At 41.8% G+C, this 24751-nt stretch overlaps 2 protein-coding genes across 2 annotated transcripts in view; both read right to left on the bottom strand.

The window, feature by feature from the left end:
• Nucleotides 1–699: 699 nt before the first annotated feature.
• On the bottom strand, nt 700–20521 carry ston1 (stonin 1). The gene is made up of 11 exons (XM_080740673.1): nt 20352–20521; nt 15018–16976; nt 14660–14862; nt 14089–14150; nt 8230–8269; nt 4461–4554; nt 3827–4011; nt 3084–3299; nt 1596–1817; nt 1230–1319; nt 700–1114 (listed from the first exon to the last, which is right to left on the bottom strand). The coding sequence occupies exons 2-11, from the start codon at nt 16888–16890 to the stop codon at nt 1007–1009; spliced, it is 3093 nt and encodes a 1030-aa protein (XP_080596799.1). The 5' UTR covers nt 16891–16976; nt 20352–20521; the 3' UTR covers nt 700–1006.
• Nucleotides 20522–22233: 1712 nt separating this feature from the next.
• ppp1r21 (protein phosphatase 1, regulatory subunit 21) overlaps nt 22234–24751 on the bottom strand; it is a 41515-nt gene continuing 38997 nt past the window's right edge. The window contains exon 22 of the mRNA XM_080739824.1: nt 22234–23907. Coding sequence (XP_080595950.1) covers nt 23878–23907 — 30 coding nt within the window. The 3' untranslated portion in view covers nt 22234–23877. The remainder of the gene's footprint in view (nt 23908–24751) is intronic.

Consider the following 24751-nt stretch of genomic DNA (forward strand, 5'->3'; position numbering starts at 1 on the left):
AAACACACTAGAGCAGTGATTACCATCATAACCTAAATATATCACTTACTTACTGCAAGGTAGATAGTGCAGCTATAAAGACTTCCTTGACCAGGCCTAGGTAGGGAGGTAAAGACACCCACGCCCCTTTCGCTATCTCGCAATTCCAACCGGCAGATTCGTCACACCATGGGTGCCAAACTGCACCCGGAAGTTCGGTAGACTGCACCAGGCCCGGTTTGACCGTCGGGAACGCCGGGCCGATGTACAGGCCTACATGGAGAGTGAGACAGGGCTGTCCGAAGGAGAGTGTACCGGTGGAAAGAATGTGAAAACTGCCCAACAGTAACCCTTTAGAATATATTTTTTAACCGGTGCTCAATGAAATTATTTATGGCATTTTGTTGTATGTATAGACATGATGGCACTTATTTGGAGGAAGGTTTCCCCTGCCTTCGGGGTATGAATGTGTGTGTGAATGGGTGAATGTAACAATCTCTTGAAAGCGCCTTGGATAAAGGCGCTATATAAATGCACCATTTACCATTTTATTTATTTACCATACAGAATCAAATGCATACAGCCAATTAAATGTAGAAATGTCCATAAGTCATATTGACTTCAACTAAAAACAAATGCACAAATGTTGAATGCTTGAATCATGTTTTATTTATGTATGAATAATGAGAAACCATGACATATGGATATCAAAACAGCATTTTTATTTACCATCAAGGCAAGACAACAATACTGTAGGAGACAGAGGAATACGTTTCAGGATCAGACTATATTTTTCCTCAGTGAGGCAAATTAAATGGTATCTGCAAGTAAATAATATAGACATGTCCATACCTTCAAATAAATTTGACTGGCCATAAGCTCAAATGGCTCGAACCTTCACTATTAGTGAAGGTAAAAATATAAACCCAAAAGTGTGTCAATTGATTTGAACTGACAACAGCAAATACCCTTAATGTTTCTGTATTCTCTCTGTCAACATAATCTGAGTAGATGAATGACTAAGTCATTACCACTCTGCCTCCCCAACAGCTTTAGAAAACACATAGTCCCTGCCTCCATAGCACATTATGCCATCCTTAAAATGGAACTTCCAGCGGTTCTTACTGCGGTGAATCTGTAATTTGAAGAGAAAAAAGAAGGAAAAGAATGTTTTAATAAATAAATATAAATACATAAATAGACTTTGTAAAGAAACATTACAGCCTATAGGAAAACAAAGTTGTTCTTACTTTGTCATACTGGCAAACAATCACATTGTCTGTGTCAAAGAGATCAGGAATGTCTTGCTCGATTACATCATCTCCCGAATTCAAAGGATCCTGTTGGAGAGAAAAAGTCGTTGGGTATAATAATAATCATCAGTTCATTAAACCGCACAGCCAGGTTCATGCTGTATTTTAGGCAACAATGAACAGGCCAGAAATTCTTCAATTCTTTACATTTAGTATTCCACCATGGTTGGATTTCCTTCCATGGACATGAGAAAATTCTTATTTTATAAAACAGCCCCATCTACTGATTGTTCAATGACAAAATCAAAGAGGACACTGTTTATTTTGGGGAAAAGGTGGTGAGAATTTATGTTTATCCCTTGCCTCTTCTTCCTTAAAATCATCAAGCTCCTCGGCTCCATCGCTGCTGGAGGACGAGTCGCTGCTACCATCCCCACTTTCATCAACATTTATTGCCTCTGCGTTGATCATACGCAGAAAATCATTTTCTCCCAATGGAACTCCCTCTTCCTCGATGTCAGAGTCATCCGCTGGACCATCCAGCTGAATAATGTCTGACAGATCACACATGTAGTTCATCGCTGGCTTTGGACACAAAAGAGAAACACGCATGTTTTAATAGTTAAAATGCAATGAAGCTAAGGTCTGTGTAAGTCACCCCTATAGATTCAAGATTGCACGCTTTTAAATAGTCTTTCATTCATACATACCACTTTTAAATGCACTTAGAACTGTAGACTGCAATTTAGACTGTACCAGAATGGGAAAGAAAGGTGATTTAAGGGACTTTGAACATGGCATGGTTGTTGGTGGCAAACAAGCTAGTCTGAGCATTTACAGTATCTACTGAGATTTTCACACACAACCATTGCTAGGGGTTACAAAGAATGGTGTGAATAAGAAAGATGTTCCAGTTTGCGGGAGGTATGTGGGTTGAAATGCCTTGTTGATGCCAGAGGTCAGAGGAGAATGGAGCCAACAGACCAAAGTGCAGTAGCAAACAAAGCTGGCTGTTAGCTCTCACTGCAACATGCACGGGAAGAACTTGGACGGTCTGACCAACATGCACTCCGTCGAAAACGGCTAAATCTACAAGCACAATGTGGAGCAGAGGTTCTGAATTGGCATCCAGGGAGTGTGTGTGCACAGTTTGCACACACACGGTGACAGAGATTAACTGGTAACAAGACGGTAGGACACACGGACAGACACACACACTAGTTCACTAGTTTGGGTCCAGGGCAAACGTCTAATCTCTCTTTTGGATCAGCTGCTGACAAGTTTGCGAACCTCTGCTTTAGAGCATCTCCGAAACCTTGAAGCAGATGCCCCAGCAGAACTCCACACCAGGTGCCACTCCTGGCAGGTTAAGAACAGGAAACTGGCACAGGATGACCACATTTGGGCAATAGAAGATTGGGAAAACGTTGCCTGGTCTGATGAGTCTCAATTTCTGCTATGGCATCCGTTTGGTAGGGTCACAATTTAGTGCCTAAATCATGAAGGAATGGATCCACCCTGCCTTGTATCAACGGATCATGCCACGTTCAAACGAAGGTAACTTAAAAATCATTCCCCATTCTCATGCCCGCATTGAAGAGCAGATCTTGACCATTTCTACAGTTCTACATGCATTGAGTTGCAGCCAATTCAAAAATGTTGTTAACATGTTATTTGGGGACAGGCGTTCCTAATGAAAGTGGCCAGTGGGTGCATGTATTGCTGTTGGCATTGAGCCTTGGAAAGAAAAATATCCTTGTGACCCAATCCCAATGTGAATAATTTGGCACAAAAAAAGAAAAAAAGCATTTGGCATTTGTATCCCTATTTTAAGACAATTCTCTAAATTACCTTGTTGGTCTTTGGAGGGACGACATTTCCTGCTGTTCTGGCCTCATCTTCATCACCACTTGATATCACTTCTGGTGGGATCTCGATCTCACTGGCCATGAACTGCGATGCAGGCACCGAAGCCTCTCCCATCTTGACATCAAAATCAACAGAGTTGTTGTTGGCTGAGGCCACGCCCATGGTCAGAGGATCGTTGCCTTCTGAGGAGACGGCTGCCTGCACAGACAGGCAGTGGTGGAAGAGTAACAAAAGTACATTTACTCAAGTGGTGTACTCATTACAATTTGTACTGGAGTAAAAGAATACCAATTATTTGAAAACTTTAGTTACTGGTTACTAATGAATATTACTACAAAACATGTGTTTACCACTTCAGCCCTACATACATTTCAGCCATTTGAAAATGGCTTATCTACAAACTCACAATGTGTCGCATGTTGTCGATCTACTATTTCAAAAGATTTGTATAGATTTGAAACTTGAAAAAGGCCTAATGAGTACTTTTACCTTTGGTACTTTAAGTACATTTAGATGTCAACACTTTTGTACTTTTAATGCATTTTGAGGACTTTTACTTAACGTAACAGTATTTCTACATATGATTCTTTTACTCAAGTAAAAAAAGTGAGTTAGCCCACCACGGCAGATGGCAGCATCTCAGGCTGGGACCCTCCATCAACAGCACTTTGTGGCTGCAGGGATGTGGTTTGCTCGGACAACTGAGGCATCGCCGTAGACTTAACTGGAACAGAGGAGGTCTTCTGCACTTCTTGAGACTGCATCATGTCCACAAGTGGGCCTTTGGCTGACTGAGGCTCAGAAGGCTCCTTCCACCGAGTTACTTTTGTTGGGGGTTGGGTGAAGGATGGTTGCTGGCCTACTGGGGCCTGGGTAACTACCACTGGAACATTAACCTTGTAAAGTTGACCTTAGAGAAACACAGTTATAATAAAAAGGACATTTCCGCATATTATCAACAAAAATATGTGAGAGAAATGTACTGTATATATTTAAGCAATATTACACAAGGGTGCGCTTTACGGTGATAATCACGGTAAAGCACAACCCTCGAGCGGAATAATAGGCGTATTACTAATATTACCCTTAAAATACAAGCACACGTCAACTTCATTTCATTGTAATTAAGATATTCAATAGAAATTTGTATTTTTTAATGCCACATTTAGCTACCATCTCCCTGAACTTCACATGAAAACTGCTTAGCATAGTGTTAGGAGAGGGAGCCCGGCAGCTATTTCACAACTGGCACAGCCGATTTCTTAGTTTGGCGAGACCCGTTCCATAATGCTTGTCATCATCAACAGGTAGGAACTACTGTTGTATAATTTGGCTTATCAACGCATCACATTGCCATACCAGAGGCTGTTTGCAGAGTAACTCCGGCTGGTATTTGCACCGGACAGTTCAGGCCAGCAGGAAGCGAAAAGGTAGCAAGGGCTGTAGAGTTGTTCTGCAGATTAAAATGTTAAGGTTAAAAGGAATAAAAAAAAATACACATAAACATGCATGCAAATATGTATGTATGTGAGTGAGAGAGAGAGAGAGAGAGAGAGAGAGACACAAGCAATAGCCCTATTCTCCCAAGGCCTTATGAAGATCATCATGTCAGCAAAACTTGCAGCAGATCATTTGGTAAGATTCAAGGCTGAGGAGATGGAGGCTGCATACCAAGAAAGGTCATTGATAGTAGTGTTAAGCTATTAACAAGTGTTATGAATCTATTTTCTCAATGTGATCACATCGTACTTCTGTTACCCAAACTTAAGCAGGCATCAACCTTGTTTTAAAGCTACACTATGTAAACATTTTAGATAATAAAATGTTCTGTATAGTAGAGTATGTTAATACGACTTGTGTATTTTGTCTCCCTGCTCTTCTACGTAGACATTTACAGTATATTCTGTGGTCTGGTTTGACCAATACAGGTACTGCCTGAAGGCAAATAAATAAATGTCTCAATCAGGCAGGCTCTATTGGCTCAGTGGTAGACATCTGAGCACTAGTGCAGGGACCCGGTTTGAATCCTAGGTCCTACCTAGGAACCGATGAAAGGTGCAGAGTGGAGCTTTAAGAATTTCTCCTGGGTTTTAGAAGTACCATGCATCCAGCTAATAGTTTACTTAATGTATATTGTGTTTACCTTTAGCTTAGATTCTGTCAATTGTCTAATCTAACATCTCATGCCATAAACATCTCATGCAATAAATGGCATCTCATGTCATTTATTAGCTTACAGTAGTATTATTTACTCTGTCATCCGCTTTCACTTACCACTGTCGTTTCTTCCTTCTATTTTCTGAGTACCTCTTCACTTTTCCGGTAGCAACTTAAAGTAGCACGGTGAAAATACTCACTCAAGTTCACTCCGTGAAACGCGGACAACCTCATTAGGGTTGGTAAAATGTTACGATGTTGCAAATTGAATATAGACTCCACCCTCGTTCCCTTTGTTCAGGGCCGTGAGCTGCGCATGTACAGTATAGAGTGTATGCTCGTGACATCATCGTACCTGGAAGTTATGCGGGCACGCCTACTGAGTGGCACAAAATGGTCGGTAGGAGTCATGAGGAGTCAGCAGGGGTCATGAGGAGTCAGTAGGAGTGAGGAGGAGTTTCCCAATGAGCGCTTCCAAACTCCAATGCTTCATGCAGCTTTTATGTTTTGCCACTCAGGCTAGATGAGTGGCATATGATGCGAACCCTCTATTAAATAGATCTTTGCAGATTGACATAAATTAGGCTTTGGGACACCAGTAACCCGTCTTCAATGTTGATCAAAAGTCGTCTCTGTTCATGGCCATGGGTCATCAGGGTTTCCTGCAGGAAAAAGTCTTGACCAGGGGGGGATCTCATGGCGCACGCGCAAAGCGCGTGCGCCGAAATTTTTTGATAATTAATTAATTAATTAATTCGAGTAATTAATTCACTTAATTTTTAATATTAATTCTTATTTTTGCCCTATAAAAAACACATGAATGTGCCCATGATGACGGAAAACACAACTACATGCTATCATCCACATTTATTCAACATTGAATAACTTATATTGCCGGTTCGCCACCAAAGGGTTAAAAAAATAGTGTGCACGCTGGTGTACGAATTCGTGCACAGATGATGCACTATGCATGTACACGCTTTTCACAGCTTTCAAACAAAAGAATTTGCTTGGAAATCCGTTCAGGCATTCAGGAGATACCAGCCCTTATGTTTTCTTCAAATGTAAACAAACATGGCTGCCATGTTTGAAAGATAGGGTTGGTATGGGGGTTAAACATGCAATTTCGCGATCGCGATCATGCCTAGTACATTGTTGGAGGTCCAAAAAGTTTTTTTGAAAAAAAAAGAAAAAAAAAAAAAAATTATACCCTTGGGGGGGCGGGGGGGTTTTCTAAAGTGCTGCAGGAAACCCTGGTCATCTTGACCTGACATTATTACCCGACAATATAAAACATGCAGGCTAAATGAGGTTTATGCACCAAGTGTCAACAACATCAGATGGTTTTGCAACTTGCCTTGACAGTATAACTGCGGATATGTTGACCGGTGGGAATCACAACTGGTGCTGAAGCTGGGGATACAGATTGGAAAACAGCATTTAAAGGACAACTTTTTTACAACAAGGGTTCATATTTTAGATTGTAATCAGAGAAAAGAAAAGATTAGTTAAAATGTTTTCATTTACTGCTTTCTGTCATTATCAGCGGGTGGGGCCATGCGTACAATTGGCTAAATATGTATTTTTAGATAGCATTCCCAGGATGCACCGCAATCTTTCATGGGCAGATGTGACTTATGGGGGCTAGAAGTGTTACTGTAAATAGGCATAAAGTGCCTAAAAATACATATTTAGCTACTTGTATGGGTGCCCCCACCCTCTGAAATCTAAAAAAAAAAAAGAAAGCTAAAACAATAGAAAGCAGTAAATAAAAACATCTTTTCTCTAATTACAATCTAAAATATGAACCCTTGTTGTAGAAAACCAAAGTTGTCCTTTAACACTTTGGTTAGATTAGAATTGACTCATGAGAGTTAACAAAACAAAAACACCTGTCTGCCTTCTGGACCATTTTAGCCATCCTCACTCACTCGTCCTTAATTGCATGCAATTCTGTTGAACACCAACTGTGTCTTTTGATGCCTGAAGTCTACAAAGGCTAGGTAGGCAGAGTCCTTCGATTTGGCCCTGAATTTGGACACAACGTATGTTTTTAAAAAGGTCCTGAACACTATCATGCTGAAAACCTGTGACCAAAAAGAACAGCAAGGTCAATTGTCCTGCCCTTAACCAGTTGAACCCAAGTCCCTATTTTGGATGCAAATATTTGTGTGCAAATATTTACACACAAATATGTGTGCCGCGCTATGAGCTTGTAGATCTGCTAAAAAAGAAATTAAACCGTGAAGATTTGTGCAAATCTTTTGAGTAAAAAATGTTTGCTTTAAAACATGTTCAAAACTTTGCTTCTGGGGGTCCCTGGAATAATAACATATTTTGAGATGGGGGGTCCACAGGTCAATGACGGGTCTCAATGCGATCATGAAGCCCTGGGGTCAGTGGTTTAAGAGGTGCAACCAAACTACTGTAACTGGTATGAGGGAGCTGTCAAAAGACTAGTGTGTGCCCACCCACAGCCCTGAGAAGAGGTATGAATCAGCCTGACAACTAGGGATGCAGCAATATATCGGCCACACATCGGTATCGGCCAATGTTTGCCGTTATCTGCAAATAAAGCTGGCACTAACCGATGGCAGTAGCTGATATGTATCAGCTAGTGCCATCGGTTAGTGCCAGCTTTATTTGCCGATCTGTTGTTAAGCAATACATTTTGCGCTGGTGTGTTGGCTATTTGCAGCCTGCCAAGAGTAGATTTCAGTTAGAAATAACAGTTATTTCTTATAATGTTGATTTATTTGTTTCCCTGGCCCAAAAGGGGACATAACAACATTGAAAACAAAATAATCTGATAAATTGTTATTTTAAACATCGGTATCGGCCAAGAATTTCCATATCTGTGCATTCCTACTGACAGTGACAACACCTGCATGAGTGTCTGGGGCATAACATTCGGGTGTAAATTTGACAGATAAATTATGTTTAGGTGGTTCTAAATGGAAATGGTGTGTACCTGTGTGATCTGGAGCAGGCTGACTGTAGCCAGGTGGAAGCTGCAGCACAAAGTTGGAGGGGTTATCTTGCCTTGGGTCATGCATTGCTTTTGACTGCATCATCTTTGACTCCCAAAGCTGTAAGGAAAACAATTTAGGATGAACATGCCTGTAAAGTCATCATACAATTGTAAAAAAAATGAAGATGAACATAAATCAAAAAGAGGAAAAAAGAAAAGTGCTTCCAAGTAATACTTCTACTTGTGCTATAAGTGATTTTATTTTATTTTTTATAAAACAAATAATAATAAAAAAATATATATAGGCTATGCCATGTATAGAATGTTTGTTCATTAGTAGTCTCTCCTGCTCAAACAAAGTACATTTCCAGGTGGGTCATCAATTGAATCTAGTAAGGAGAGAGAAGCCATAAACCCATTTATCAGCTAATGTTAGTGTTCCAGACAGCTCTAATTGTATGTTTATCCTGTATCCCATACGAGTTCTCTCTAATGATTGGATTAAACTGGTATAGGCCTAGCAACCTGGAAATAATATATTCTGTCTACTAAAGAAATAGCTGGAGAAACATACACTGACTGTTTACTATCAGAATATAGTTTGCAATATGCTTGGAAGTTAACACGTTGGGTGTACATAAATATTAATAACGTAACATAAATAATTTGACCAGTTTTATAACAAACGTTGTTCAACTCACATGTCTCAAATTGTCCAGGACACGGCACTCCAGTTCTTCTTCCGAGTACAGTTCCCTCATATTCTCAATCACATCATCAATGATGGACAGGTACAGTTTGGACTGGGATAATTTCAGTTCACAAAGATTCAGTATCAGTAACTTGAAAGCTGTAAGATTCAGTATCAGTAACTTGAAAGCTGATATAACCTCGATAATGTTACCTAAACAAGACACCCTGTGGTAAATCAGCCAACATAACTATCTAGGTTGGATTATCATTATGGAACATTAACCTAATTAAAGTTCTAAACGACTTGAGATAACAGTCGTTTGAGTAAAACATAAGCTCTGCTTACCACTGTTGTATTTGTCAACATCACTCAGAGTAGAGAAGAAAGGGAAATGTGACAGGACACTGGACTCCAATATCTAGTTTAAAACACGGCAGACACTTCATTCATGCAACAGGTTTGTGTCACACAGGTGTCAGCAATCAGCCGAATATGACACGCACACTTTTCTTCCGAGACACGCACACTGGGAAAGACTGGTGATGCGAGGTTAGGTGGCAGGTGCACTGCCCACAATGATGTCAGAAATTAATGATGAAGTGGTCTAACAGTTTGGAGGCTACTAGAGTAAAGTGGTGGATAAAGTAGGCCTACTCGCATTTTTTACAAAAGCAAAAGTATCAATTCTACAATGTAGACATACAGCTGATAAGGGGATTCTGCCAAGATGCATTTCAATGGGAAATACGGAAATACCGCAAATGGCATAACCTGACTCCGCCAGATGGGATGGTGTTTTTTACTGGTGTTTCAGTCCGAGTGTGGGGAAAGGGTGCGTTCGGAAATGCGCACCGGACTGCGCGGGCGTTTATCGTGGGCTTGCCCAGGCCTTACGGCCTGGGCATAAATATAACGATTGCATTCACCACGGCTTCGTAACTCGCGCGGCGCTCCGCCGGCCGCGCGGCCCTGGCCCGCTCTTCGCGGCCACTCGCGCCTGCGGCGCTCGGGGGCGAAGAGCCGGACCAAGGTCCGCTGGCCTTCGCGCCGCTTGCAATGTCGTGGACAATAAAACGAGCGCACCCTTTCATACACTCTGACTGAATCACCAGTAAAAAACACTATCTCTCCGCCAGATAGTGTCAGCGCCATCTGGCGGAGTCACAAATGGCAGATTTCTCAAAAAATCCACTCCATTCCCATTGAAATGCATTGGCATCCGCTTATCGGCTGGCAACCATACTTTGGTGTGACAGTGCCCTTATAAGTAAAAGTCAGGAATTCAAAATGTACTTGAGTAAAAGTACAAAAGCAGTGATGTTACTAGGTTTTCAATGTAATGGGTCCCGGGACCCACAGGTGGTCATTCAAATGGGTCCCAGAAAAGTTTTATGAGTCCTCAATATAAAGTTTACACGCGCAAAATGGCGTCGGACGTCGGTGGAATCAAAACATTGACGTTTCTATCGCCTGTTTAAGACTTTCTACGTGGATTTTATTTGTGTTAACGTAGGGTAAAGTAGGATGCTTTCACCCATGAACAATGGTGATGTCTGTGGACTTTTTTTTTTCTTTTACCGCGACGCAGTAAATTATTTTAACATGGACTCCAATGGAGGCGCATCCCCGGGACCCCAGGACCATGACATGAATGAGTCCCTGGGTGACTTGAATGAGTTTTTGATGCGGGATGCGCACGTAATGACATCACTGCAAAAGTATTAGTAGGCCTACCTACCGGTATGCCTAATGCAGTAGGCCTACTTAAAGTAGGCTACTTAAAATAGAAAGTAGGTTACTCATTATTCTGCATAATGAGTCCCGTTTCACAAGTTTTCAAATGTATAAGTCTTTAGACCAGTAAGACTCCCTAATCGGGAGATAAGCGACCGTAGGTGGCTTATCTCCACAAATAGGGCAAAAATGTGTTTTTCCAAAATCTTCCTGATCCATGTTGATGACATGAGTGTAGACATGCTGTGTAGTGATATTCGTGATTTTATGGCAAAAACTGTAGGAGCAGTGTCCAAAAATGTGTTTTAAAAATCGGCCTGAAGGTGGCGCTAGAATAGGGCCATGTGAGAAATGAGGGGTGGGGTTTCCGCGTTGCGTTGGCGGACGAATAGGTACCGGCCCCGGCTCTCCCGGACGCTCCTAGCCCGAGTTACGGCATTTTATGTGCGCTGCAGTGGCAGGGGGTCCTCCACTGGGGGCGCCACCACTTTTGCATCCGTTCTGGAGCACCAGGAGTCGGTGGTCCCCGGGAATTCCCCACGAGCAGCCCCGTTGGGGGGGTCATTTGATCATTTTTGCACATTTGGTCATTTTTTACATGCTCCGGGGGTCCTTGGAGGTTGTAGTTTGGCAGGCAAGGAGTGTGTGTGTAAAATCTGGCATGGATTGGGTCTACGGGTGCGGAGATATAAGCAGGGAAAAAGTGTGACGTGTGAGCACATTTGGTCATTTTTTACATCTGGGGTCCCCCAGGGACCTGGGGGTCCCTGGGGCTCCGGGGGTCCTTGGAGGTTGTAGTTTGGCAGTCAAGGAGTGTGTGTGCAAAATTTGGCATGGATGGGGGCAACGGTTGTGGAGATATGAGCAGGGCAAAAGTGTGACGGACTGACTGACGGACAGACAGCCTGTGGAGGTTTTGGTAGTAAATGCGACCTACGGTCGCAAAAACAGGCCTAAATGTACATTATGGGCTGGAGTGGTTATGTAGGCTATGTTTTGTGATAATCAAAGAAAATCTAGTGTTTACATTTTCAAATAATTGTAGTGGAGCAAAAGTACAGGCCTACAGTGTACTTGAGTAGGCTACATGTACTTAGTTACTTTCCACCACAGCTGTACCCATAGTTATACAAGTTATATATAGACTGTAGTGTACTGTACTGTACTCTTATTTAATTTTTACAGCATTTTACCAGGTGGTATGTGTTCACAACATTTTTAAATTTTTGAAGGGGGCCTGTCACCTAAAGGGTTACTGTCACTTTAAGAATCATCTTTAAAAAAAAGTTAATATTTTTATTTATTTTTCATTGTGGGGATGCGCAATTATAATCCAATCAAATTAATTGTCTGTATAGCCTGACTGTATGACTACTTACTGTACTGGTCAGCTGTTGTTGGGGGGCAAGGGGCAGATTAAACTGTGACATGAGCTTCAGACTTTTTTCAGAGAAGCTCATGTCACAGTGTAATCTGCCCCTCAACCCCTTTAGGTGACAGTACCCCTTTAACACCAAAAAGGACCCCAGTCCCCCACCCACTCCCCCCATTATCTACTGTCAATATACGTTCATTGCTACTAGTGTTGATTGTCTTGTTTATTATTGTACATTATTGTATTGTATATTATTGTAAGCCCGTATAGCTTTTCGTTATCCTTTGTAAACCGTACCTCTGTACAATCTGTGAACTGTTAAATTATTCAATCAAACGTAGGTAGTTTAACCAGTGGGTCTACCAGTAAGACTCCCTAATCGGGAGATAAGCGACCGTCAGGTCACATGTATTGGCTACTTCCCTGGCGGTGGCTGGGCCCCCGGGGACCCCCTAGGTGCCGGCCCGATCTCTCCCGGTTGCTCGGGGGCCGAGTTACGTCATTTTATGTGCGCTGCAGTGGCAGGGGACCACTTTTGAATCCGTTCTGGAGCACCAGAAGTCGGTGGTCGCTGGGAATTCCCTGTGAGCCATTGTAATAGCATATGCATATATTGAGCCACTTTCCTAAATACATTCAAAACCCTTTAAAAAAAAAAACAGTTGTGTGTTAGAGAGTGACAGACAGCATTTTTAACTCCTCATGATAATTTATGAAGATTAATAGAACAAGGCATACAAATGTAATTCTGTTTCACTTTTGACAAAATATATATATAAATATACCAGTTGCTACTTGTCAAGTCACCTATAGCTCATACAAATCAAATCCCTGTTGTAGACTGATGAGAGCTTTCTTTCTTTTTTTACCAACTCAAAGACAATTCCAATCAGAGTCGAAACAATGGATCATAATTGCTTGGTTTTAAATAAGTAGTATTCCTCCACGGTCCGACCTTCAGAAGTCAAATAGTTTAATGATTGGTAAACCCGTTTTTGTAAATTATTTTCTATTACAAAAGCCATTTAAGTAATAAAAAAAGACATTTCTGAACATAATAGAGATTTGTATTTATCTCTTGCATTCACTTTTAGCTCATTTTTATGAAGGTTGGAAATCATTCTGGAGGGGAGTGCATATGATCCAAATACAAGCTTACATTCTATATGAACTGTTAATTTTACAATTAATAAAGTCATTAGTTAAATGTAAAGTGCTAGGCAACGGTTACTTGCTCAACCAGTCTAGAATAATTCAAGCTTAGTATAAGTATACATCTGTTCGTGTGACGTAAGACATTCCACCAAGGCTGTGCGATTCAAGGTTTCCCCTACCATTTAGTAGCCAGAGCAAATCTTTTATTCTCATTGCAGCAGCGACTTGCTTTATGCTCAATTTCTGTTTGCATCTCTGATCATTTCATTGTGTTTTTGAATGAGTGAAATTGTTCTTTAATTTCTGACATTAACACAAAGATGTAGTAACAGCAGGAGTAGTGCAGCCATACTGTAATGAATGGTTCAAGTGTGCACTGTGTGGGAATGTGTGTCTAATGGTTCTGGTCTCAAAAGGTTTGTTCTGTTAACCACTTAAGAAATCTGATTTGTTTCTCAAATCTAATGTTTAGGACTGACTGTCCACACTGTGATCAGATCGGATAGGTTTTAATCGCATTTCAAACCACCAAAGGTGGTTCAAATCTGTTTAGTAAAAATCTGTTTTCATTTTCTCTTTTTTTCCTGTTCAGACCTGATCTAACCAATTTGATTCCAATCTGAATAGGCCAAATTTGTGGCTCAAGTCTGAACACAGCCTTAAGCTCTTTGTCAAGTATATGTGTCAAGATCATTTTCTAAATCAAAATGAACCATTTCTGAAAATGTTCATCAAAGATAGGGATGCCAGGTTGAAAGTGGTTAAGAAATTGCAGGAGAACCCTGATTCCATGTATTTGGCAATCGAATATAGAAGCACAAAGTCTTTCATCATAGTGTTCCCATTCCCTTTTCTGCATGATTATGACTTGGACCACAGGAGCAACTGCTGAAGAGATCACTGGGTCATACAGCCAGACTGCCTCTGTGATTCTGTTTCAATCCACTTCTTCTCTATCTCCACCTAATGGGACAGAATAATACAAATCATGTAGCTTAATATCACAAATCATGAAGGTTAATATAACAAATCATCGCTGTCTGACAAGCAGGAATGATGCATCTCCATATTTCATCTTTTTTATGTTGTTAAATTGAAACCAAAAGGGTAGGTCAAGGACTAGGTCAAGGACTAGGGTGGCAAAGTTTTTTTTTTTTTTTTTCTTCTTTTTCACAAATGAATGCACTACTTTATACTGTGTCACACTAAGTGAAAATATTCCATCTACAAGCTCATGAGGTTTGACATTTGTTAAGTTTTATAAATATTTAACCAATCAAAAATATTAACAAGCGCTTGGGATTAAATAATAACTGCATTGGATCCTGAAAAGTATCAGTTTTGGACATACAAGATTTACACAATACAGAACAAAATCTTTGTTCTGCGAACAGGAAAAATAAATGTTTAATGTTAGGCTATACTTTTATCAAGGCATCAACTCCAAAGATGACGTATATCATACATCTTACCTGACAGTGATACCGTGTCCAGCTTGTCACATTCTTCTGAGGCTGGATGTCATTTATTGTGCCCAGCGACTTGATCCTGGTCTGTGACACAACTGCTCCCATAATTTCACATTCCATGGTGACAAAAGGGTACCAATCACTTGGGATTTCCTGATCTGACCCCAGCTCTAGCTTGCAGGAGAATGAATGGGGATGATCCACTGCTGCCCATGAGAACAAAGAACATGTGCAGTTAGCTTATTGTACCACTAAGTGGCACACATATCTCAGGAAAGTATGAGAAGACTTGTTCCAAGTGACTTGTGATGTTGTAGTCACTGTAGTGTAACAATTGACCTTACGGAAATTGATTTCTTACCTGTATTCTTCGCAGGCAGTCTGTCAATCCTCCAGACGATAGCTGAATATACATTCTCGTACTTGACTGTGCCAATCGACACCTGCATGACAGGCTGAGACTCTGCCGCACTGACTGAGCCCAGGCAGGCGTTTCTGTTCATACGAGCCTTTAGTGACCTCTGCCGCAGCAAGGCCACTGTTTGTGACACTTTGATCCAGTCCCCTGGCACTGGTACACGGATCACTGCATTCTCACAGAGTGGCTGCATGTCAGAGGTTCCGGCAAAATATGCTGACATATTCAGGAAAGCCTGGAGCTCCACATAGGCACCCTGTACAGTGACGACAGCCTTGACTGAGAAAGGTAGCTCTGTGCATCCTAACGCTACGGTTTTGTATCGCATCAGTTCCACCCTACAAGCATCAGGAGGAGAGAATTTTATGAGACGGGACCTCTGAAATTCCACCTCGTTGATGCATTTGTGAAAGTGGCAATCGGCGATCTCCATCCATATCTCGTTATCTTCCTCAGATCCATAATTGGAGTCAAACCGGAGTAGCCCCAGGTCATTAAGTGCCAGGAAACAATCAGCATCTTCACTTAGAAAAGCTAGGCAATGAATCTGTGTGAAGGCTGCTCGTTCCATGACTCCACCAGCTTTATCCAGCTGTACCCACATGTGATCAGTGATCTGCAGCGACAGTTCTTGTTCCTCGTAATGGCGTCTCTGTGGGTGAGGTGTAGACAACTTAAAGATCTCCTCTTCCATGGTGACCAGCAGGTCCTCCATATCGCCATGCTCTGTGGTGCCGAACTTGAGCAGCTGCTCGATCTCAGCCTCGTGCGACACCTCCAACTTGGGATGGTAGCGTTTCTTCTCTACATAGGAGAAATGTTCCACCTTTACCGTGAGGATCTTGCGGGGCTCGCCATTACTCTCCTGCTTAAGCTCGGAAAGCCTGCAGTGCGGAAGGAGCTGGAACTCTTTGAATGGCTTCTCCAGCCCTCGCTCGTAGTACATCTGCAGCACGCCGCCCGGGAGCAGGCGCAGGTAGATTGGGCCCCACTGTCGAGAGGACATGCGGTTCTTTTTTTCTGGGATCCTGAGCATCAAAGACCAGCCGTCTCTCTTCTGGCTACGGAACAGACCTTGGGGAACAAAGTGCGATGGACCCTCCCTTACCTCCTTGCTGCTTGGATCTGTTTTGCAACTTATCTTTCTCTCACCATCTCTTAGCATCTCCGTTTCATCATCATCTTTCTCTGCTCGAAGCCCCTCCAGCTTGTGGCAAATGTAAGAGTAGGAGCTCTGGATTTGGTCTCGCGGTGGCTCAGCACCATCTTTAGTCCGGATAAAGAAACGTGGCAGGCTGGTCTCACATTCTGAATCTGAAGAGGAGCTCCCCACATCAACTCCTTGGCCAGCCCCCTCCCAGAAGGGGTTGAAGTGTCCCGAGTCCCCCTGGAAAGAAGGGAAAGGGTTTGGTCCATCTGACGGTTTATTCAGGACCTGTGGACTGTCCTCTGGGCCTGGAGAGGACATGGATATGGCAGATGTGCTGGAAAAACTGTTGAAGACATTGTTCGTTTCCCATGAACCATAGTTAAATGGGGAGGCAGTGCTAGGATTTGCACTCACTGGAGTGCAGAAGGGAGTGTTGCATGGCACACAAGAACTTCCATTTAGGCTCGAATGTATTTGAGATGAGTCCAGGGAACTGTTGAAGCTCCAGGATGGATCTCTAATGGGAGGGAGAACCAGCTTCAGACCATTAGGACGGGGTATTGATCCTTTGTTTGACCCTGATGAAGATGATGGTTTCTGAGGGGATGACAAAGGTGTGCTCTCATCATCAAATGTCACCCAGTTTGAGTTGTTCATGGAACACATTGCGGAGATTGTCTGGAGTACAAGGTCCAAAACAACAGTTCTGCCTCAGTTGGATTAATCCTCGCCCTCATCAGAGGCCTGCGTGTCTGTAAAAAAACAAAATGGCAACATTTAGTACCTGTAATTTTCCTGTGATACCTTTCACATTGTAATGTACATAGGCTATTATGGCAATAATCCAACTTCCAAGAAACGGCTATGCAATTCCTAGATAATCTGGGATAGATCAAAATTGATTTGTGAGCATGAATAACTCACTTCCAAATATAAAAACCATGCTATTGTATTTATGTATATTTCCAGGTAAATTTGTTGTTAGCAATACAACTGAGGTTCAGATGTAAAAGCTTAAACAAGTGATCTTTAATCAATTGACAAGTTAAATTGCTAGTTAATGTTCAAAGACTCTTTAAAGTGAATTTAAGAGTTAAGATGCTTCTGAACATGCCATGCTTTGAAATGAAGAGCCTTATGGTAAACCTACTCTAAAAAAAAGTATTCCTGTGGGGAAAACCGCTGCATACAACCAGCTTCATTAACCAGTATGCAGTGAACTGTGAGAACTAGGCTATAGGGCAGAACAGCTGGTGCTGCTGCATGAGGCTTTGGAAGGGACCACAGCTGGCTTAATATGGGACACGCTACTGTGCATTGTAATACCAGAGACAATTATTTGTTTTAGAAAGCTTTACGCAGTACATGGCTCTAAATCTTATTCCAGCAGAGAGCAAAAAATAAAAGAAGAAAATGTCATGCTGAAACGAGAAAATACGAAAATATCCCAGGTACTGCAATAATCATTAGCACAGAAGGCAGAGAGTAAACATCTACATGCTATCTTGCAATTAATTCTCTTGCTAATCATTCACTGAATAGTCAAAAAAAAAAAAAAAAAAAAACTGTCAGCCTGTTTGATGTGTTGGCAACATGGCAAACATCAGGGGCCACATATAGAGGCAACCGCTTTCAAAAGCGTTAAAGCCACATCTCAGAGATGGGCCGCATGAGAAATTAGTTGAAAGTGTAAAGCCACAATTACAGCCTCTTCACCCCCCTTTCATCACAGCCTTTCATGAAGACAACCGGTGGCGTCTCCCTAGCTACTGATAAACAGGAAACCCAAGAGCTCTGATTCTGGGTCATGTGCTGGGTGGGAATGCATCATACAAAGCCTGGAGGAGCACGTCGCTCACCGAAAAGAACTGATTTTCAGCTGAACAACGTGACACAATGAGTCATGTTTTTTTTATGTTCAAAATCAGTTACTTCCAGCGGTCATGGTAGACAAATACTGCCACTCCTCTCCCCATCTTATTATAGTCCCTTGACTGGTTCTGAAAGCCAAGAAGAAAGGTGAGGTCATCCTGTCTTGTATTGTGCACTGCTGAGGCCCACTTGCAGTGCAGTGAGCCTCAACTCAAGTGGAGGAAGCAGCTAGAAATGAGAGGTTGCTGAATCTAGACTAGAGGACAAATGAGACATTCCACGCATTCCTTGGGGACAAGGAGCTTTCACACAGGAAATACCAGCCTACTCTATTCCTCACAACAAGTACTATCTTAATTACTTTTTTATAAAATGTTAAGAATGTTTCAAGAATGTATCAAATGTGGTCTTTCTTATCCTCATTGCCTAACTAACCAAATGTGACCAAGAAGACAGAAGTGTGGGTTATGATGATTATTATGACTCATTAAGAGAACTGTCTGTGAGTGTGTGTTCAAATTGGTGGTGGTTTTCAACCAGTGGTCCGGGGACCACCAGTGGTCCTTGAGGGGGTTCCAGCCTTCCAGGTGGTCCCCAGCTAAACGATGGAGAGTTGGTAACCAAATGGACAGTAATGCTGCATTCACACTATGAAAAGCCAAGCTAATGGTTTGCTTGGTAATTCAATGTATTCTCTATGCAAACCAGCTTTAAACATTTCCAAGCTTTTTTTCCAGCTTGGAAATTTTTAAAGCTGGTTTCCATAGAGAATAGACCTACATATTGTATTACCAAGCAAACCATTAGCTTGGCTTTTCGTAGTGTAAATGAGGCATTAGGCTGCTATAGATCTTTAACTCTTGAGTATAAAAATAAACCAAATGGACCCTTTTGGTTTCAATGTAACCTCTCAAAGAGTTAAATTATAATTGTTTAACATCTGCATTACTTAATTTACAAGAAGTCTACAGTCACAAATCAATTAGAGAATGTAGAAGAATTGTTATTTTGATCAACGTTTGCCTGTCATCTCTCCTGTGGTAGGCCTACCACATCAATAGGCCTTCATCATGGAATTGGGGACAAAATCGTGTCCAAAGACAACAGAATATTCACAGTCGTGGGTCTGAGAGGCTAAATCTCATCAAAATTGGTCCGTACGGCTCAAACAAATAAATAACGGTCCTTAATGAAAAGGGTTGAAAATGAAAACCACTGCTATAGACTAGAACAAGGAATAGGCTAAACTTTAACAAACAAAACAGCTTGCATAGTGGGCTGCTGCAAAGACAAAGCGATTCCACAAATTCCACTCCATAATATTTAGCCTCCAGAGATGCAATGACTGGAGAGAAATCGAATGGGAATGGATGGGTGGCTGGCATTTGTGTCAGCTGTTTCGTGGCACTCGCTCGCTCAATAACTTCACAGCTTGTTTTCTAAAGAGAGCAAAACTCGATTCACGTAGAGCAACCCGTGGCGTGAAAGTAGCCGATAAGCTACTACATCATCATCAGTAAAAGGTTGGATCAACATTTTACCAAAACATTGTAACCAAAAACTCCCAGATACAGGCACGATGTAGGCTACAGATCAAGAATCACAACATACTCTAGTCTAGGCCTACAGTAGGCTATCTTGTATGGGGCCCAGGTATGCGCACTCGCACAGAAATCGCCCGTTGTTTTTGGTGTTCAAATCCTTGTGTAAAGTTTGGTTCGTCCGCCGTTACACCGAGGGTTTAACTTTTAAATGACACTCGCAACAACATGTTTGACCCAACTATTAACTTCTGCAATATCTTCCAAGAGTGCAGTCCCACACAAGACACACCACCTCTTTTTGGGGGAGTTTACGTTTACTTATACTCAAAGTGTTGTTGGTTGTCTAAAAACAACGATAGACGAACAAAAATAACTACCAAACAATGCACAGATTGCACTCTCACAGGTTTCCTTTAACTTCTACTCCACTACATTTCGGATCCAAATATTGTAGTCTTTTAACTCAACTACAACTATTTGGAAACTTTAGTTTGTAGATAATATCACAAAATACATTAACCACTTCAGCCCTATACATTTCGGCCATTTGAAAATAGCAGATCTACAAGCTCACAATGCGAATGCGTCGCATTGCAGATCGGCTATTTTCAAAAGATGTATGCAGACAATAACAACAACCGAACAATACTCACACAGATACTACACACGACTGTAGCCTAGATATCTATGAAGTCAGTTCATGACTAGTACCTCGGTTCAGAGAGCAGCAACACATCCTGATTTCTGAGTGATGTCGGGACGGTTTTTCCTCAAAATGGCAGAGCAGCGGCGGAAAAGGGAAAAAAAAGCTGGTGGGGAGTTTGTTAATAGCTGTGCAGAGTTGCGGTGGTCCGCGCTGGAACGGGACAGAACGGGAGGGACAGGACAGCCCTGTCAAGGAATGAAGTGAACTGGAGGAGGGTGATGAACTCTACTCCTCCCGCCTCCACTCACTCCCTCCCTCCTCCAGTGGTGTGTAAAGCACTGGTTTCCCAAACAGTGGGTCGGGACCCATATGTGGCCGGGTCACAGACAGATTATTATAGGTCATTTGTTTTTTGTTAACTACACTTTCTTATTTCAAAAACATACCAAAAAAAAAAGATTTTCATGAATGTAAAAAAATCATCAATATAATTAATAAATTAGTAATGTCATTAATAGAAAAAAATAAAAATCTAAGAAATTCCATAAATTAGAAAACAAAATTGTCTAAGTAGTGAAAATTGCCGATCTAAAAGCTCACAACGCACGTTGTAATCAGGTACATGATCAGGTATTATGATTGTTAGGTATTTTGTTGTGGTTTATATCATCTTTTTATCAATTCATATTGATGACCAACTGACCCTAAGGCACAGCTTGTGACTGTGCCATACCCACAAGGTCTCTGAAATGAGGCCTTATCTACTGCCATGGAGCCTGTACCTAAAACAATGAGAATTGTTTTGGTTTATAAGGCTCAGCCTGGTGTCATGCAGACACCAGGGAAGGACATCCCTTCAGGAACCAATGAACTCTTTGCCACGTATATGGAACCCACTTGTGGACATACATCCTATGAACTGTTGAAACGTCATCCATTGACTGACCAAATGACCATACTTAAACTCATGTCAAAACATCATTTGTCAGAGAGAGCACGGACCATTGAACCATTATTTCTGTACTGTACCTGTCTTGAATTCTCTCTCTCCATAGTAAACATTCCATTCTTACTCTGAATCACTCTCCTGTCTTATTTCTTTGTGATGGATTATTGTATCTCATAGGGGAATAAGGTGTTGTTTACAAATAATATATTTATCAATGATTATACAAAAAAAAGTATACAGAAAGTGTTCAAGTTATGTTTTTATGTGGCCACACCCACCATACCAGTTCATTAAGGATGTGGTGCTGTGATTTTTTCACCCCCTAAAACATAATCAGGTATTATGATTATACTAGGAGGAAGATTCTGTTCCAAAAAAGTGTACAGAAAGTGTTAAAATTGTTTTTTTATGTGGCCACACCCACCAGTTCATTTGTATGCCTGGTTGCCAGGTGGGTGGTGACCCAGCTGAAGTTAGCCACACCCACAGTGTTGGGTGAATTTTAAAAGGGGATCAGCAAGTCAGCAGGCAGTCATCCTGACAGCAGGTCAGGATGATCAAGAGAAGTGGCACCTTCAGGCAGAGTTAACGGCTGATCCCATGGACAAACGCAAAAGTTAAGGTGCCACTTCTGAAGCAAGGGCTCCAGCAGTGAGCTCCAAACGTCCCTTTCCTGAGCAACATTAGCAACTTTATCCTGGGGGATCCCGAGGCGTTCCCAGGCCAGTGTGGAGATGTATCGACCCATCTGGCCCTTGGTCTGCCCTGGGGTTCTCTTGGGTTCTCTCTTGGGTTTATACTTTAAAACAATTGCTGCAGTTGCTTATTTGTTTGACACAACTTTCTTAGATGGCCAAGAGACATTAAACATTAACTTGGCGATTTCTTTGTGTGACAAAGAAGTATTTTCTCTTATCAACCTATCTCAGAAAAATATGATTTTTTTTAATTATTGGAAAGTCAAAACTGCCACGACATACATACATGTTCTTTACAAGTGTATGTAAACTTGTGATCGCAACTGTAACTTATGTTGTACCACAACAAACCAAAGAGGTCCTGATGTACTGTTAACTGTACACTGCACAGAGTACAGACTAGACTAGAGGGTGATTTATGCACTGAAAATAGCCCATCTACAAGCTGAAATCGCATCACAGCATGGTGTTGTGAGCTTGTAGATCTGCTGTTTTCAGGTGCATGACCAAGTATAACAGCAACGTAGAGTTCAAAGAAAATGAATGATCTATAAGAGCCCCAAAATTGTATAGTGGTACTTTTCTGTTTTATGGAAAACAGACATTTTTTACTTCTGAATAAATTCCTTTGTTATATATTCATTAAAAAAAATTATACAATACAACAATGTATAATCATTAATTGAAAAGAGCGTATATTCACATTAACCCTTTTTATCCATAATATGATAGACCATTAATTGACTATTGTGCTACACAATGTTCTAGGTGCACATCGATGTACTTTGGTGATATAAAACTACCATTGTTACAGAGCAAGTTCACAAAGACAATCAGACACCAGTTCATGAACTCTAGCTTGTCCGTCCTGTGCCGTCCTCTGGGTAAACAGTGAAACGCTGCTAGGCTGCGTATTTACCGTACACGCTGCTAGACACTTTTCCTTAGCATCCAGAGGACAGGAAGAGCATCAACATGAGGAATGAATTCAAGTGTCTGTGTAAATGGTTCATTCTGTTGAGAATAAACAACAACATAAGTTTGTGGTGTGCCTTATTTATACTTTGTTGTACGACGGTGACACCTGCCAAAAATAGCCTATTACGCGGGGAAGGTTCAAGACCTTCTGGACCTCTGGGTCATCAAAGCGACAACCTATCATTCTCTTTAGGTGTTGGTTACAGACTGCCACTTAACGGGCATGCCCAAAGTTTGTGACGCAGTGTGTCATCAGCTTGTGGATCTCCTATTAGTGGCGAGCGACACCGTCGTACAATGGAACATAAATGAAGCAGAAGGGGCGATTATATGTTGCTATATAGGCCCTATTGAGCACTTGCCCAAATATTCTCCAGTTCAGTCTAAAGCTCAGTACAAAGCTCAACAACAGCCATTTTAGTTTGTTTGCAAGCCTGGTGCGAGTGCGACAGACACACGATTAGACAAACACACCTTTTTGACTGAAAGAATGAAAAACCACATACACACATGCTCGCACCACTTTACACACACACACACACAGTAATCAACAGGGTTTGGTCTTCAAGTCTTCACTTCAGTAAGCATTAGCAAGGGTTCAATTGTCCATCCCCTCGAGGAAGAGCTTTGTGTTCCCACCCTGCCATGGCCACAAGGTCAAGCAGCTGCTTCCCTGAAGTTTCAGGAAGCATTTGACAAATTATGTCATCTCATAGTTAGTGCTGTAAAAAGAAGGGGAAAAAAAGAAAGAAAGAAAACAAACTAAGACTCTTCCTCAGTCAGGCATTTTCAACCTCCCACCCCATGTGTGTGGCCACTGTGTGACAGTGGAGAGCTGAGGGTCAGGTATAGCTCCTCCTCCCTGTGGTTTGGGTGATGATAGTAGTAACAGGTCTCTACCCCACAGTCCAGATCTTCTCTCAGGGTGCTCGTGTGATGCCAAACAGGGCCAGCTCCCGTACAGCCCTAGCGCCCTTTGTTCTTTTTGGCATTTCCCTAAAGGAAGAACAACAAAAGAGTATTTGATATAAATGATAGCCTTTAAAACCGTGACCGTCAATGAAATTTCACCTTTAATAGAGTTGAAAGACAAATAATAAAAAGGGCAAGAATTTCTCTCTTTCCCCCTTGTTTCAAAATATTGAAAGGGGTTGGGAGGTTTAGTTAGTTCTGGGCTGGCAGAAAAATAATCCCTATCCACACACCTTGTCTTGTAACTGTCTAACGCACATACCGGTACTTTAACAGGCTTCTCCACTTCGCCAACCTTTACTTAATGACTTTTTCAGATGGCGCTGACAGGTGCTTTTCCCATCAGGCCAGGCAGCTGCCAACAGCCCGAAACTTTAGAATGTCACACATTACACGATAAGTCCAAATTATTGCTCCAACTCCCAAAAGCTTCTGACTGTATTCATATTTTGAAGCAGCTTCCTTTAGTTTCAAGACATTTCACTCCATAAATGACAGAAATCCCTTCACAGTGTTTCTCTTTGATATTTTCCAGCACCAACCTGCAGTACTATATCCACAAGTTTCCAACGCCCCATAGTGCATTGCGCAGACGTCTGTACCGAGCTTCCGGCGCCGATTTACAAGCTCACAACGGGTTGCATCTGCGACGCGACGTGAGCTTGTATGTCTGCTGTTAAACCCGGAAGTTTGGTCCCGATAGTCTCCAGTAAACTCCCGCGGAAACTTGTGGATACTGTACATTAATTCCAGGGGGAACCGTAGATCATTCTTGACAAATATGTGCATTTTGAGGACCAAGTCCAAAATTTCAAATCCAGATTGTCTGGAGGGACAGTGGCCCTGTTTTTATTTTTATAGATAGATG

Source organism: Nannobrachium achirus (genome assembly GCF_963921795.1).
Source record: "Nannobrachium achirus genome assembly, chromosome: 13".
Taxonomy (NCBI): Eukaryota; Metazoa; Chordata; class Actinopteri; order Myctophiformes; family Myctophidae; genus Nannobrachium; species Nannobrachium achirus.

Excerpts from the sequence above, each read along its gene's own strand:
- ston1 (XM_080740673.1), bottom strand. The coding sequence starts at position 16,890 with ATGTGTTCCATGAACAACTCAAACTGGGTGACATTTGATGATGAGAGC. Across the intron at positions 8,270-14,088 it reads CAGTCTGGCTGTATGACCCA|CTTCCACCTGGCTACAGTCA; the intron begins GTGATCTCTTCA and ends TTTGTGCTGCAG. Across the intron at positions 3,300-3,826 it reads AGAAGACCTCCTCTGTTCCA|GCAGCCGTCTCCTCAGAAGG; the intron begins GTTAAGTCTACG and ends CTGTCTGTGCAG.